At 41.4% G+C, this 16,361-nt stretch overlaps 1 protein-coding gene across 2 annotated transcripts in view; it reads left to right on the top strand.

The window, feature by feature from the left end:
• Nucleotides 1–16,361, top strand: part of LOC145495207 (anosmin-1-like) — a 41,090-nt gene that overhangs the window by 9,089 nt on the left and 15,640 nt on the right. For both annotated transcript variants that reach the window (XM_081474792.1, XM_081474791.1), the window contains 3 exons: nt 11,367–11,442; nt 12,275–12,319; nt 15,623–15,804. In XM_081474792.1, coding sequence (XP_081330918.1) covers nt 11,367–11,442; nt 12,275–12,319; nt 15,623–15,804 — 303 coding nt within the window. The remainder of the gene's footprint in view (nt 1–11,366; nt 11,443–12,274; nt 12,320–15,622; nt 15,805–16,361) is intronic.

Here is a 16,361-nt window from a genome sequence, read left to right as displayed (position 1 = left end):
CTAAGATTGTTTTCCTCTGTTGACTCACCTTTGATATTTTTAACTATAAAACCCTGTAGAAAATGCTGAATTATGTGTCCGGTTTTTCAAAATCAGGGTAGTTTTCCACACACCTTATCTCTGTAACAAATTTGGTAACCCACAATTTCTTTTGCATTTCTGACACAAGTAACTCATTATCTGACTGCAGTAAAAATTAAACTAGTAGTAATCGTAGATTAAAGAGTGTGTTTGAGTTTTGGTAGGCCTGGTATGTAGGCCTGGTATGTAGGTGTGAAATTGGTCTCCCTTCAGCAGGGGCAAAAACAAATGAATTGATTGCAAAACATGTGCATACGAGAGGGTTTGTTCTCATTTATACATGTATTGTGTAATATTATACATAAGTCTGTGTTTTAAACCCAGTCCGTAGTCTGCAGTCCGCAGTCAGCAGTCCGCAGTCCACAGTGTGTGTTTTATACTGACCGTGTAAATCGACACCAACCATGTTTGTTCCATGGGTATGCGAGACGATGTGCTTTTACTACCAAAACTAGGACAATTATTTTGTTTACAAACACGACTTTGAATCGCCTTGACTTTGGGGTAACAGCTACAGGGCATTTTCCCTTCCGAAACAATGAAACAGAGGACATGTTCGTGTACCAAAGCAACCCTGTGGGAGTTGAACTCATTTCCTATGTAAACACTTTTGTTGGGTTTACGTTACATAGCTTGCGCACAGAAATCTAGGCCAGCGAAGTGAAACTCATTTCCTCCTTTGATTTACTCAGGAGAAAGCAGCATTGGTTTCGGTCGAAGAGAAGAGGGTACACAACATGCAGCCAAACTACAGCTTTCTGTTCGTACAAAAAGTGGTACACATTTTGTGAAGACATGTCTGCAAGGTTTTTAAATGCCATTAACACTGACTTCGAACTGTAAATAAACAACTTATCTGCCACAGTCTTCAATAAGCTGCCTCAAAAAGTCGTGCACATTTCTTGAAGACATGTCTACAAGATTTTTAAATGCCATTGTAACACTCTTGCTAATTATGCTTACAAGAGGCCCCGCGGGACATCTGATATTTTCGCGCGTGCGTGAGGTCAATATGTTAATAAGACTAGTAGTTTAAATTCTGTGGCAACGGTCAAACTAACATCCCTTCGAATTATATTAGAGCTAGTCATTGTCGCTGTTCTTATAATTTCCTTTTCGCGATCATCGTCCACCAGAGGTCAATCATTCATTTCGGGAAAAGCTGTAAGTTTGTGTTTTTCGGGGTTTGTCCGTTCAGCCATCTAATGTTGTAAATAATTGTTTATTTTTGTTCTATTTTCAGTCAAACTCGTTGTCGTGAATAAACTTTAATGTGTGTTCCCTTTTTAAAACGATGTTCGGAGACTGATCGAGATTGGCTTCGCGATATGGCGGTAACATTGTTTGAAGCTTTCCTTAATGTTTGAGATGTCTGTGGATTGTGGAGTAAATTCGGCGACTGAAGCAGTGGAAGATGCAACTGGCGGAGTTCGGATGAGACATCCTAATGTCACTATCGATCAATCCCAAGTCACATACGAGCAAACTCGTTGTTTGAAGGCCTCTAGAAGCGCCGCTAAAGGAGTTATTACCCGTAGGCGAAATGAAGTGAGAGAGATGATGTCAGATTTTGGCAACCCATACAACATTGAACAAAAGCTTCCAGAGTTAGATGAAGCGATAACAGGCTTCGAAGCAGCGCACCAAGCGTATCATAATCAACAATATAGGATAGCAGCAGCGGCAAAAAGAGCATCTTTAATGGCCGAAGCCTCCATGCTACGAGAACAGCAAGCCTTACAACAGGAAGAATTACGCCTGCAACAAAGAAAGCAAGAGTTAGCACTTGAGACTGAAATAGCCAAAGCCAAAGCTGAAGAGCGCGCCCTCGCAGAAGCCGAAGCCAGGATTCCAGAGTGTCGGGCGAAAGAAGGCTTTCGAAATTCGGCACCTGCCGTAAAAGTTGAATCCTGTTTAACTAAAGAGCCCAGGGAAGGTCAAGAACTCCCTATAAGGATCACACATCACCCGGTAGCTGAAGTAAATGTTAAAGAATCTCGGCATCGTACATTGAGGACAGGGAATCTCAATATTCCACTTCAAGTGAAGAGGGATTACGTCTATTATTAGATTTGCAACGTCAACTGCAGGAGCAGAATCGTAACATGCTAAATATTGAGCAACAGCAAAACCAGCAAGTGCAACAACTGCTAAAGCAACAACAGCTTCACACTTTAGCTCTAACTTTGCCATGACTTGAAGTTCCCACATTTACCGGCGATCCTATCGAGTATTGCCGCTTTATTAGAGCCTTTGAGAGCATGATCGTGGCAAAGACCACGAGCTATAGTGCGAGAATGTATTACCTCGTGCAGTACACGGCGGGCGACGTTCAGGAGTTGATGCGTAGTTGTCTAGCAATGGATTCAGAGGAAGTGTATCGAGAGGCTCGAAAACTGCTTGCTAAACGGTATGGGCAGCCATACAAGATTGCTTCTGCTTATGTAGAACACGTAACTAATGGACCAGCGATAAAAGCGGAAGATGGGGCAGCATTACAGTCGTTTTCTGCTCTCTTGACAACCTGTAAGAACACATTGAATGAGATCGGATACCTAAGCAAGATTGAGAACCCAGACAGTCTAAAGAAAGTCGTGGCCAGACTTCCTTTCAGCCTACGACAGAAATGGCACGAAGTTGCAGATGAAATAACGGAGGCAAAGGCAAGGGAGGTGACGATTGCTGACATTGCTGATTTCGTAGAGAAGAAAGCCCGCATACTAACGCACCCGATATTTGGAGACATCATCAGTGAGCCAAAAAGCGAAAGTGTCCTTGACGGAAAAAGACCAGGAAATAGAAGATTCTCCTCATTTGTGGCTGACGTCCATAACCTCGGTAGTAGTACTGACGGTGGCGTGTCAGATGACACCTTGGTGTTAGGACCCAGGGAACCCACCCTCAGCTGTCCATTGTGTAAAGCTGCTCATTGGTTGTCCCAGTGCAAAGACTTCAGAAGGAGAAACATCAGTAATAGATACCAGATTGCAAGAGAGAAAGAGCTTTGCTACAACTGCTTGATCCCGGGTCATTATGCTGCAGCGTGCCCAAAGTCCAGCTTTTGTAAGGTGGATGGCTGCGAAGACAAGCATTCGACATTCCTGCATCCACCAGCTGTGCATGCTACCAGCGGAACGCAGCCAGATGTTGGAACCCAGAGTGCATATGTTAATGTCGACAAGTTGCAATGTGCCTTTTCTGGGGTCGGAGGTTCAGTGACAGGGCTACCGGTAGTGCCTGTAAAAGTGAGAGCCAAAGGGAGCGACATCACTGTACACACATATGCCTTTCTGGATGGTGGCTCTAACACATCCTTCTGCAGTGAACAGCTAATGAAGCGGCTCGGGGTTAAAGGCATCAACACCACCATATCATTAACAACAATGGAGAGAGTAGTACGAGAAAGTGCAAACTTGTCCAGTTGGAAGTTTTCAGCTTAGAAGAAGACAATTTCATTGAGCTGCCCTTTGTATTTTCTACACCTAGACTTCCAGTAGCCTCAGAGAGTGTCCCTCGCCAGGAAGACGTTGACAGGTGGCCCCATCTGAAGGGGGTAACGGTCGCGGAGATCAATGCCGATGTCGGGCTACTCATAGGCCATGATGTTCCTAAAGCTTTAGAACCGAAAGAATTTAGAGAGAGTCAGAATGGAGGTCCATATGCGGCTAAAACGTTGCTGGGCTGGGCCATCAATGGCCCACTTGGCAGGAACGGAAGCGCTAAACGTACTTCAAACTTTGTTCGAGCGGACACTGCCCTTGATCAACAGTTTCAGAGGTTCTGCAACATGGAGTTCAACGATTCTCTGCTCGACAATGAGAAAGCGATGTCACTTGAGGACAAGAGAGCCCTAAACGTCATGGAATCCACTGCTGTTCTAAACGAAGGCCACTATGAGATCGCGATGCCGTGGAGATACTCTCCACTCTGCCTGCCAAATAACAGAATACTAGCTGTACACCGTCTGGAACTGCTACAAAGGAGACTCGTGAAAGATCCAGTCCTCTTCCAGAAATACTCGGCCTTCATAGACAATCTTCTTGACAAAGCATATGCCAGAAAGGTCCCAGATAATCGGCACCACCCAGTCTTTCATCCGAAGAAACCTGGGAAAGTTAGAGTAGTGTTCGACTGTGCAGCGAAGTACAAGGGCGTGTCCCTTAACGATGTGCTGTTGCAAGGCCCAGATATGACCAATACCCTGATTGGTGTTCTGACTCGTTTTCGACAAGAGCGAACTGCTATTATCACCGACATCGAATCTATGTTTTACCAGGTCCGTGTTCGCCCAGACGATTCTGATGTACTGCGTTTCTTGTGGTGGCCCGATAACGATCTCCAAAGACGACCCGAAGAATACCAGATGACAGTTCATCTTTTCGGCGCCGTCTCCTCTCCAAGTTGTGCAAACTTCGCTCTTAGAAAGACAGCCGAGGACAACGTTCAACGATTCGATTTCGAGGTGATCAATACAGTCAGAAGAAACTTTTACATAGATGACTGCCTGAAATCTGTACCTACTGAGAGTGAAACTATCTGTCTGACCGCTGACCTCAGAAGACTGCTAGAAAGGGGAGGCTTTAATCTGACTAAATGGGTCTTGAACTCTCGCAAACTTATCGAATCATTACCTGAGTCTGACAGAGCCGGATCATTCAAAGACCTTCCTGATGATCAAATGCCCATTGAGCGTGCTCTTGGTGTCCGTTGGGACGTAGAAGGCAACATATTCTGTTTCAAGATCGAAGTCAACGACAAGCCCCTCCCAAGAAGAGGATTGCTATCTGTCGTTTCCTCAGTGTATGATCCGCTAGGGTTTGCAGTCCCAGTGATACTCCCAGCCAAAGTGATATTGCAAGATTTATGCTGAAAGAGATTGGAGTGGGATGACCCAATCCCCACCGAGGAAAGGGAACGTTGGCTTAAATGGTTGAAAGATCTGCCCAAGCTCGAACGCTTCTCAGTTGATTGCTGCTTTAAGCCACAGAACTTCGGGAGAACTGCATCGCTGCAACTACACCACTTCTCAGACGCTTCGCAACAAGGCTACGGTGCAGTCTCTTATCTCAGATCTATGGATGACAAGGGTACAATTCACTGTTCATTTGTGATGGGAAGGACGCATACTGCTCCGCTGAAGTCCATAACGATACCAAGGCTAGAATTGTGAGCAGCTGTTCTTGCATCAAGGCTGGACAAAATTATTAGACGAGAGATTGACCTTCCAATACACGAGTCCGTGTTTTGGACAGACAGTACTTGTGTGATGAACTACATAAGAAGCAATGACAAGCGATTTCACACCTTCGTTGCTAACAGAGTGGCGATCATACATGATGGATCTTCCCTGTCTCAGTGGAGGTATGTGAACACCGAAGCGAACCCGGCAGATGACGCCTCAAGAGGTCTGGCAATAGACTCGCTCATTAAGAAGAATCGTTGGATACACGGTCCCGATTTCCTTTGGCAAAAGGAGTCAAGGTGGCCTACACAGCCGGCTACCGTCCGAGAAATACCTGACGACGACCCTGAGATCAAGAGGGAAACTCGTACGTTTTCTGCTGTATCGGACTCTGGAACAAATAGTATAAACAAATTGCTCGAGAGATTCTCATCATGGTCTCGACTCAAGAAGATTATGGCCTGGATCCTGCGCTATCGGGACGGACTGAGAGCATCGTGCGAGAGGCGTAAAAGGGGGTCGACGTTAGCACTGAAATCCACCGTTGGCAGGGAGAGTGAGTCTATCAATGTGGATGAGATTAACAGAGCAGAGAAAGAAGTTCTAAAATTCGTTCAACGTCGATGCTTTGAAAAAGAAATGTCCCGTCTCGAACAGAAAGGAGCACGCAATAGCTCAAAGTGCTGCAAAGAGCAGGAATCACTGGTTAAGAAAACGAGTGCGATTTACAAGCTTGCACCAATGAAAATTGATGGTTTACTGTATGTCGGAGGACGTTTGACGCAAGCTTCCATACCAAATGCCGCCAAGCACCAACTAATCCTGCCCAAGAAACATCACGTTGTCGATTTGATCGTGTGCCACTATCATCTAAAGTCGGGTCATTCAGGCCTGGAACATGTGCTGTCCTTGATTCGTGAAAGGTTTTGGATCCTTATAGCGAGAACTGCTGTGAAGAGGGTGCTACGCGGCTGCTTCGACTGCAAAAGGAGGCAAGCGCCATTAGGGGAGCAGCAAATGGCAGATCTGCCTACAGACCGCGTGACACCTGAGAAACCGCCTTTCACGTTTGTAGGAGTCGACTGTTTTGGCCCGTTCGTTGTGCAGAGAGGAAGAAGCCTTGTGAAAAGATATGGGGTCTTGTTCACCTGTTTGTCCGTAAGAGCCATACATTAGGAGGTCGCCCACAGTCTTGATACAGACTCCTTTATCAACGTAATGCGACGGTTCATTGCTCGAAGGGGACAACCCAAAGAAGTGAGATCAGACAATGGTGGAAACTTTGTTCGTGGGGAAAGGGAATTGCGTGAAGCGATCGAGGGCTGGAACCAAGACAAGATTGGCGAATTTCTGCTACAACAGAATGTTACATGGACGTTGAACCCCCCAGGAGGTTCTCACCATGGTGGAATTTGGGAACGTTGCATTAGGACGGTGAGAAAGGTTATGGGCGCTTTGACAAAGGAGCAGATCCTTGATGATGAAGGCTTGGCAACATTGTTGTGTGAAGTGGAGTCTATTGTGAATGGTAGACCGGTGACTTAAGTCTCAGACGACCCGAGAGATACGGAGGCCCTAACACCAAATCATCTGCTGTTACTTCGCTCAGGACCTTCGGCACCACCTGGCCTCTTCTCCAAAGATGAAATTTACTCTCGCAGACGCTGGCGGCAGGTTCAATACCTAGCAGACATATTTTGGCATAGGTGGATCAAGGAATACCTCCATTCCCTGCAAGAGAGACAAAAATGGAATAGACCTAGGAGGAATTTTGCTGTTGACGACATTGTCTTAGTAGCTGATCTGAGCTACCCACGAAGCTGCTGGCCGATTGGTCAAATCTTGGATGTTCATAGGAACACCCAAGATGGCTATGTGCAAAGAGTAACGGTGCAGACCAAAGGATCGATCCTACAACGACCAATCGACAAAATTGTCTTGCTTGAATCCGCTGATTAGGTGTTGGATCATCTCCAGTCATAGTATGGCGGAATTGTTTGGGACTCAGTGTGCAAATCACAAAGCGAACGGGCTATGACGTTGGAGTTCCTGTGGATTTCCGCGATAAAGAACCTTACCGAAATCACATGGGAATCCCCTTCTTTGAACGCTACCTAAGAACTGAACTTATTATTCTTCACTTAGTAGTATCGTTTGAACTATAAAATAGGTTTTGTTCTTTCGATTAGTTTACTATCACGCGAGCTGCGAATGTTACACTATTGTTTGGTAAATGCTATAGAATGTCGCATTTAGGGGCGGGAATGTAACACTCTTGCTAATTATGCTTACAAGAGGCCCCGCGGGACATCTGATATTTTCGCGCGGCGCGTGAGGTCAATATGTTAATAAGACTAGTAGTTTAAATTCTGTGGCAACGGTCAAACTAACATCCCTTTGAATTATATTAGAGCTAGTCATTGTCGCTGTTCTTATAATTTCCTTTTCGCGATCATCGTCCACCAGAGGTCAATCATTCATTTCAGGAAAAAGCTGTAAGTTCGGGGTTTGTCCGTTCAGCCATCTAATGTTGTAAATAATTGTTTATTTTTGTTCTATTTTCAGTCAAACTCATTGTCGTGAATAAACTTTAACGTGTGTTCCCTTTTTAAAACGATGTTTGGAGACCGATCGAGATTGGCTTCGCGATATGGCGGTAACAGCCATTAACACTGACTTTGAACTTTAAGTAAACAACTTCAGTATCTGCTACAGTCCACAATAAGCTTCCTCGACACTCGAAAGTCTGCAATAGTGCACAACACTCAAAAGAAAGCACATGGACAAACATGGACATGACATCATTCGCCCCTGAACAATTTTTTTTTGTCATTATGGGATTAGAACTGTGTTCTATCAAATGCAAAAACAAATCTATCGGCTGGAAAATTTGCGTTCAAACGTCCTTAAGGTATCATGGTAGGTGGATTGACAGTATTTGGAAATCGCGCTCTTACGCCAGCGCTTTGAAGGAAAACCCCATCAACCTATACATTTTCTGAAAGCTTAATAGTTATAGAATACAATCATATCTTTGAAATTTTCTAAAAAGTTATTGTCGCAGTGATATTAAAATAAATACCCAGGAACACTGCTTTGCTTAAACTGGTTCGCTTCCGCGCGTGAGTTATCGGAGCGGCGCGATTTACATCGGAAATGTTTTCTCACACGTCACCCTCAAAAATCATGTCTACGATTTTTCAGATGTGGTTTGGTTTTTTTTCTACACCCTCCTAAACTTTGATATTTTTAATGCGGACATTTCCTTCTACAAAAGAGGCCATAACTTTGAAACGGAAGCAAAATTAAACAAAGCCCGGCACGATTTTTCGAAGGAGGTATCCTAGAACATACCTGCCGATTTTTAGCCAATTCCATCGGAAGACACGCGTAAACGAACTAGAAATGTTCTTCCTTATATGCAGTTTTATTTTATCAAGAACAAGATCTGTTAGATCTTATAACCGCGCTTTTAAAATTTAACTGTTTGCTTAGCACTACCGTCGTAACGCAGTGCACACTCCAAAGCAGTCATTGATGATTCTTTTCTTACTGTAGACATCACATCACTTGATCAACACAAACTGTATTATTGCACCATCAGTGGTAGCCGTTGACAAATCTCCGATGACGTAATGGTCTTAATCTAGAACTTTCTTCGGGATATGTATGGGCATAAACGATATGAACGACACGATAATAACACTATTAACAACAGCTTTCTTTCTTAAAAGTCATGATTAAATTTAATTGGTGTTTTCCACGAGTAAAGGGCTAGCAAAGTAGTCACATAAGTCATATTAAAAAAAACCCTATCCCGACCGATGTATTGATTTTGGTCACTCCAGTGACCACAGATTGAAAACGTGACAAAATTGGCGTTACTTTCGATTCTCACCAAATGTGGAAAGTGGAATGATCTCATCATTAGCCAATTACAGGCCATTTTTCAGCTCTTTTCATCATATCCCCCCCTTGGGAGAATTTTGTCAAGTTAGCTAATTTAGTATGCAAGCCACCGTAATGGTGGTCATCGTCGACGAAATGTTTATTTGCTCAAAATTGGGGCAAAGTCTTTCGGAGATGGAAGTCAGGACATTTGTAAGGATACAGAAAGTAATTTGGGACCGGTTGCTGGCGTCTAAGGCTGAATTTATCCAGAAGTAAGCTGTATTTTCGTTTTCGTGCCGAAAGCCATGTGATGAAATATTATCGGCTTGTTCTGCTGTCTTGTTCTGTTTTTCTCTTGGTCTTTTCTGTAGCCCATCGAGGCCAGTCTTTCGTCTAAATCAGTTGAAAAAAGTTCGAAAAAGATGCTCCCATTCAAGTTTAAGCTCTCAGGCGATAATTCTGGAGTTTTTTTGGCCGAAACGTCGGCTTTGTTATGTTCGTTTTTTTCGGTTGCTATGGGCAACCGTGACTTCCTTTGTTAAGTCAAGTCTGGGGAGTGAGGTCACAAAAAATTCTAATTAATTCTGGTTTTGTTCGATTTCGCTGAAATTTTAACACGATAAAGCTGGATTGTTAAGGAATAGATTTACCGTCTGCCGATGTGTGGTAGCTATTAACGCTGAAGTGTTATATCGCTTCGAAGTCAGGGTTTTGAAGAGATTTTTTTGCAACGTGTGGGTTCGGCGTGATTTTGTAATCGGAGGTTTTTGTTGACCCCAAAGGAAAAAATATCCGGAAAAGGTCATTTCATCGACAATTCAAACAAATATAAATATGTATATGTTCCGAGCTAAATTTCTGGTGAAAAAATATAATTTTTGACGAGCGCTGGGTTTTTAATTTTTTCCCACGAAAGTCGGTATCGGAGATGAGATTTATTAATGTTTCAACAGCTTTTGGTGAGTAAACATCATAGGTTGCGTGACTCAAAATTTGGCGGTCTGGTCGCTGACAAATCTACGAAAAAAAAAGAAGCACGGGTAAACCATGAACTGCGCTCGGCCCATGGCCGCGTGGTTAAAAACACGAAAAACCTTTTATGAGATTTGTATGAATAGGTGTTAAAAATCCCCTCCGTACTGACAGATGTCGGCATGGGTCAGTTTACCACAACAATGGGTTATGACAACTTAAAATAAACAGATGACTAATGTTCTGGCACAGAAACCCGCGTCGCAGTGAAGTCGTCCAAGAAGGGACAAACTACAAGTTAAACTGCCATGATCTTTTACTTAAAAGATTTCGTCGACAGCATTGGTATTATGTTGCTTAAGTTTAGGCTCCTTCGTTCTCCAGACATTTTTTGAAACCATGCCTCGTGAAGCCAAAAAGCATGAAAAAGAGGAAATCTCGAGGTCTACATTGTGAACATCTACATCTACGCTTGACTCTCTTGTTGTGGAAGTTTCGGAATCATGTCCGTTCTAGAACAATTTCGTGCGACTAGCACTTGTTGTTGTCCTTTAGCTTCATTGGCGGGACTAGTGTCCTTGAGTTCCTTCAACCATTCTTCTTGGTTACAGTGTGACCCACGGTCACTCAGAGCCAAAGATCTAGTTCGATGCTGAACCTGTGGGTTCCACCAGATGTTTGCCTCTTCGGCGGTCTCTTCGAAGACGAAAATGGCCAAGAATTTTTCGTCCTGACATAAAGAAAATTTGACAAGAACGAAAGCCAACTTGAGATTAAACAACCAGATCAAGAACAGTTCATGTGCAGAAATGAAATATCACACCGCAATTCGTGTTACTTGTTACAACTGGCGGTGAATTTTAATTAGAGGTGTCAACGCGCTGTAAGGGGTTAATAATATTCAAAAATTGTTTTTTTGCTTTAACTTAAAAAGTAAAAAAGCTCTTTCCCCCGTTCTTTTTGCAAAATATTTATCTCAGTCTTCTTAATTTGAACAGCCAAAAAAAGGGTTTTCGCATTTTTCATAAAAATCCACCTGCCATGATACCTTAAGGAAGACTTGGAACAAATTGAGTTTGACCTTTAAACCAGTCAAAATCATCAGCAGCTTATAGATACTAACATCTATAAATTACCCAGTTGATCAGGATATTGATCCTTCCTAATAACTGTAATGTTTATAAGTTATCTCTGTGATATCTTTCTCATCATTGTTTTATGAACAATATTATGCTTTCAGGGATCAGGTGCACATGTGAAAAGAAGAAATATTTGCAAAGATTCATGCAAATTTATGAAACATTTGCATTTGGAAGGTAAGTTCAGGCTATTATGTAGCTGTTACACAAGTTATAGTCACTAATTTCCAAGACAGAGAGGAATGCAAATCTATAGTAAATTATTGACCAAGGGTGGGGGCAATACTGAAGAGTTAGGGTGCTTAAGCAATGATAAAAGTGACACCGTGGACGCCGCCTAGTATGCCGTCTAGTAAAGTTCATTAGTATTTTACCCTTAAATTTTGCAATTGTCAAATTTTGCAATTGGTTCAGTACCTAACTAGATCAGTCTAAAACCTGCTCAAACTAATATGCAATGAGGGTGATCAATTTCTAATGGCTCTTATTTAATTTATTGTTTGGTGAAGTTCTCATTGCTGTTGCAGAGGTAGTTGTATAATAAAGCTGTAATTGCTTCTGGCTGAGCACCTAACCAATAGAAACCATTCCCCTCTGATGAAAATGATTGCACGGACTGATCACACATTGGGTGTGCAAATGAAATGTCATAGATCAAGCCATAAAATCATGCGTGCCATTCCGCTTAGCCTGAATAACAAGCTAGTAAATACTTATGTAACCAAATAGTATGTGGAAATCCTCATTAGCTATTAGAGTGCGCAATTCTTCGTTTGCACTGGACATCATCATTTTTTTAAAATCCAAAACTAAAGAGCAATGTCTAATACGACATAAATATGTGTGCGTGTCAGCAGAGTATGATCATCTGACAGCCCCTTTTCACCTTTTGATAATTAAAATACCACAGTCTAAGATATTTATGTTAAGCAGTAACTCATTCTATTTGAAAACTTTTACTCTACGATAAATTTATGAAAACTATTTTGTCTTAAATGTATGTGTACAGATCATGGTAATTCCTCTTGCCCAACTGGAGTAGCAGAGAGTAAATGTAAGTTTTTACTGTAAGTTTATTTTGCATGTAATTTTATAGAAAAGGCTTAGCTGATCTATTAATTAGCATGTAAGAAAACTTAAAGGCCTGAAGCTGACAAAGAACTTTACCCATTGAATGAACTTTGTTTTGAGCGACAATTCAGTAATAATTCACAGTAAATAATTTTAATAGACTTTTATTTTTGAATTGCACTGCATGTAGTATGCAAAGGTTTTCCTTTTATACTATACATAGTAGAATAGTCAACTTTTTCTAAAGTATCTTAAGTAAAGCATGTTGCATTATTTATTAATTACTCCACTTTTAGTTAACCCCATTATTTTCTTGTGATTCACTTTTTTACACATCATCATTGATAAAGGTCAGTTGCTTCTAGATAGATCTGTTAAAGTGCTACTGAAACGAAATTTTCGTATGAGATTTTTGCTTAGTAATAAAGTTTTGACCTTACTTGGAAACATTGTAGACTTTTTTTGCATACGGTAAGCGAAAACTCCTTTTTCAGCCATTCGAAGTTGGCTGGTTAAGCCCAAAATTGATGGCCATCTTGGCGTGGCCAAAACAGCCTAGTGACGTCACTGGTTGTATTACTCTCATGCTGAGCTGAAAATTTAGAGTGATTATGGGAGAAGCAAATTAACTCTTCGAAGCCCCCCAAAAGACATCTTAAGGACATCTCAGAGCTGTATTAAGCAGATAATAACAGTAGCCTTAGACATGAAGACGTGGAGAGTCGATTCTGGGGCTTTTCAGTCTGTTTAATTGGATATTTCTGGAATATTTTATGTAAGCAAGCAAACAAGTGCGAGTTCTTAAATTGCAAAATGATCGGGACACTTGGTCAAATGACCAGCACTCAGTTAAACAATGTCTACACTCATAAAGTAAAAAAGACACGAAAACAAGAGAAAGCGGCTTTTGAAAATATTATCCGGAGTGCTGCTGCACGAATCGCAGCAACAGCGCTTCAAGTTTTCGAGTCACTTCGCTTCGAGGAAACCAGACGCTTTGTGAGTTTCACCGCGGACGAGATGACCTTTAGTCCAGTTGTATCTGCTACATCCTACAAGTTACCACAACAGCAACAATTTAAGAAACTCTCTTCTTTTATATGGAGGGAGCAAATTTAAAACTGTAAAGGTAAAACTTAGCTGCCATGACCCTACAGGTATGTTTTTGGGAAACGAGAGAAAGCGTGACAATGTCGGCGGCGAAAGGTCATATATAATTAGTTCAAATTCTGTTTAATAAACCTAAATGGAAGGAGTGTAAACTAGTGACGTTTTAATGAATTGCTTTGAACTTGGACATTATTAAATGAATATCATAGACATAAGTATGTGCTAAAGAACTCAAAGTAATCCATTGGCTGTGAAATACTGCAATTGCGAGATACATGTTTACACTGATATGTATGTGACGGTAGAGCAAACCCTGCTGTGGATCACAATTTTCAAAGATACTCTTTGTCTACCACAACAACTCTCACTTATTAGTATCATAAAAAGATGCCCTCTGTGTGCAAAGAAGTACTCGACTCAAAGCTTGTGGGCCGTTAATAACTTTGTGATTGTGCGGACGGCTGATGCGCTTACCGCTTTTAATGCAGTAAAGTTGCCGAGGATATATTCGAACCTTGTTAATAGACCTTAGATAAATGTGAGAATTCAAATTTCAGAACCAGGCTGAAAACAGACCATGATATATTGTGTTTAGGCTTCAGGACGTGATATAAAAGTTGCCACACTCTTCTTCGAAGTCTCCAATCGAGTACTCAAGATGTTTGAAAAGTATACTCAGAGCTGTTCAAATCTGTAGCATTCATTTTGGTGAATCTTCACTCTTTGGCCCCCTCCAACATTTATGATGTGTATTTCCTGTCAAGGCTGGACCAAAATTACAAGGTAGAAAACTAGTAGGTATCAACAATATGACGAATAAACTTGAATAAATCTAGTGAAAACAAGAGAATCTATAGCGCTTCCTACGTGAATACAACCAGTGATGTCACAAGGTCCTTAAACTCAGTTCCAGAGCCCGGACACAGTTTTGCTCCAAAAAGTCGATTTTTTAGCATTTGACAGAAATAAAGTTCACCATTATTTTAAGCACGTTTGAAACTATAGATTGGGCTCATAAAAGAGAGTACGAAAATTTCGTTTCAGTAGCACTTCAAGCTACCCTATGGTAAATCATGTTTTTGTGGGACTTACATGTGAGTGTGTGTTGCCTACAGGGTTTTTTATGGTTTTGGTATCTCTATAGAACATAGTCTCATTGAAAAATTCAATTCATACTCCTTACCTCCTGAAATCAAGCTTTGAATTCCCCATTTGCGCCACACCCATCCAAGATGACTGAGTGTCTATGAAAACAGAAAGCGCTGGTTCTACTGTGGTTGCGAAGACAAATCTTGCCACAAAAAAATTTCATCCTGAAGCTCCTTGAAAAATTTGTATCCTGGAAACATTTGAGACCTTTAAGTTATCCAGATCTGGACACCAATAATAATGTTTGTTTATACATTTTTCTCGCCATCTTCTGCAAATTGAGAACATTGTGGAATATCTAGTATCTAAAAATTTTGGAGAACATGAACCACAACAGCTTATACTTCCAATTTATATTTTGAAGTGAGCGTCTACTTCTTGTGCGTTTCCCGCAGTGACATCACTAGGCACCGACCTCCAAGCACTGAGTCAACTTGAATGGGTGTGGCTTGATTCAAGAAGGATCTTTAAGCACGGATTTCAGGGGCAGAAAAAATTGGAATCCTTAAAAGATTTGAACGGGTATCTATGCTTTATAGAGATACCAAAACTGTGAAAATCCTGTGGGCGATACAAACATTTTCAGTTAATTTTTTAATTGCAAAAAAATAGTAATTTAAGTCAACTGTTAGTCCTTTCACTAGGGTTACCCTTCGTGCCCGTAAACTGGGTCTTAAACTCCAACTGACAGCTGACAAACTAAGAAATTTAATCACTTTAAATTAATGTTAATTTCTGAAATTTTGGGAGCCTAAGCCATCCGTACCGGTAGTCATCAAAAATGCACTGTGTATAACTTTTAATCTGTTATGTACAATGCTCTTGTACATTCACTTGGTTATTCAACAAAGCTTTTCCATCAAATTCATAAAATACTGCTTCTCCACCATAGTTTGCAAAACACCTAAAAACAATCACATTTGTTCTGATCAGCAAGCGAACAGGGCACTTCAGTGTTGCTGATAATAATTATTCCTAGTAATTAGTAATTGTTATAATTGTATGTTAAACTGTTTTGTACAATTAGGTGAGTTAATGAGGCCTGAAAATGTCCAAGTTTCACCTCCAAAAACAAAAAAGGAATCCAGAAAAGTTACGTGGAATGGAACGTGGCCTCCTGAGACAGTCTTCATAATTTTTGAACGGTGGCATAAAAAAGGAATGTCAGCGGCCCAAGGTACCTCACAGGGTTGGAGAGAATTTAAACAGGTACAGATTACAAGTGTAGAGGGTACTAATATTGGTCATTGTTGAATACTTGGTATCAGAAGTTTGTATTGCCAGAAGTTTGCGTCTCTGGGATTGGGTCTAGCACTATCGGATTTGAGAGATGACTATTTATTGACCATTTTATTTATTGGACAGTGCCCCATCAAGATGAACCTTTTTAATGAGCACATTTGATTGGCTTGCATTCAGAACAGAACAAAGGTGCCAAGGCTTAAAATTACACATAAAGAAAGGATGGGGGTGCCTGTCGGAAATTTTGAGAAGAACCCCTAAGAGGTACCAAGATCCTGCTTTGTGGGCGTGGCTTGCAATTTTTTCACCCTTAGGAGGTACCAATAAAACAACACCTTATCTCATTATTCATTATTATATGTTTTTGTGGCTCAATTCCCTAAAAGGTACCACAAAAGCTCCCGCTGCGGACCTTTTGAGGTTGAACACCCTAAGAGGTAACAAAACCGCTCTTTTAACCCCTAAAGGGTACCACAAGCACTACGTCCTTTTTATATGATATGGGATTCCATTCATTTTCTTGC

This window comes from Orbicella franksi, chromosome 8 (genome assembly GCF_964199315.1).
Source record: "Orbicella franksi chromosome 8, jaOrbFran1.1, whole genome shotgun sequence".
Classification (NCBI taxonomy): domain Eukaryota; kingdom Metazoa; phylum Cnidaria; class Anthozoa; order Scleractinia; family Merulinidae; genus Orbicella; species Orbicella franksi.
This window is presented reverse-complemented; position numbering and strand designations above follow the sequence as displayed.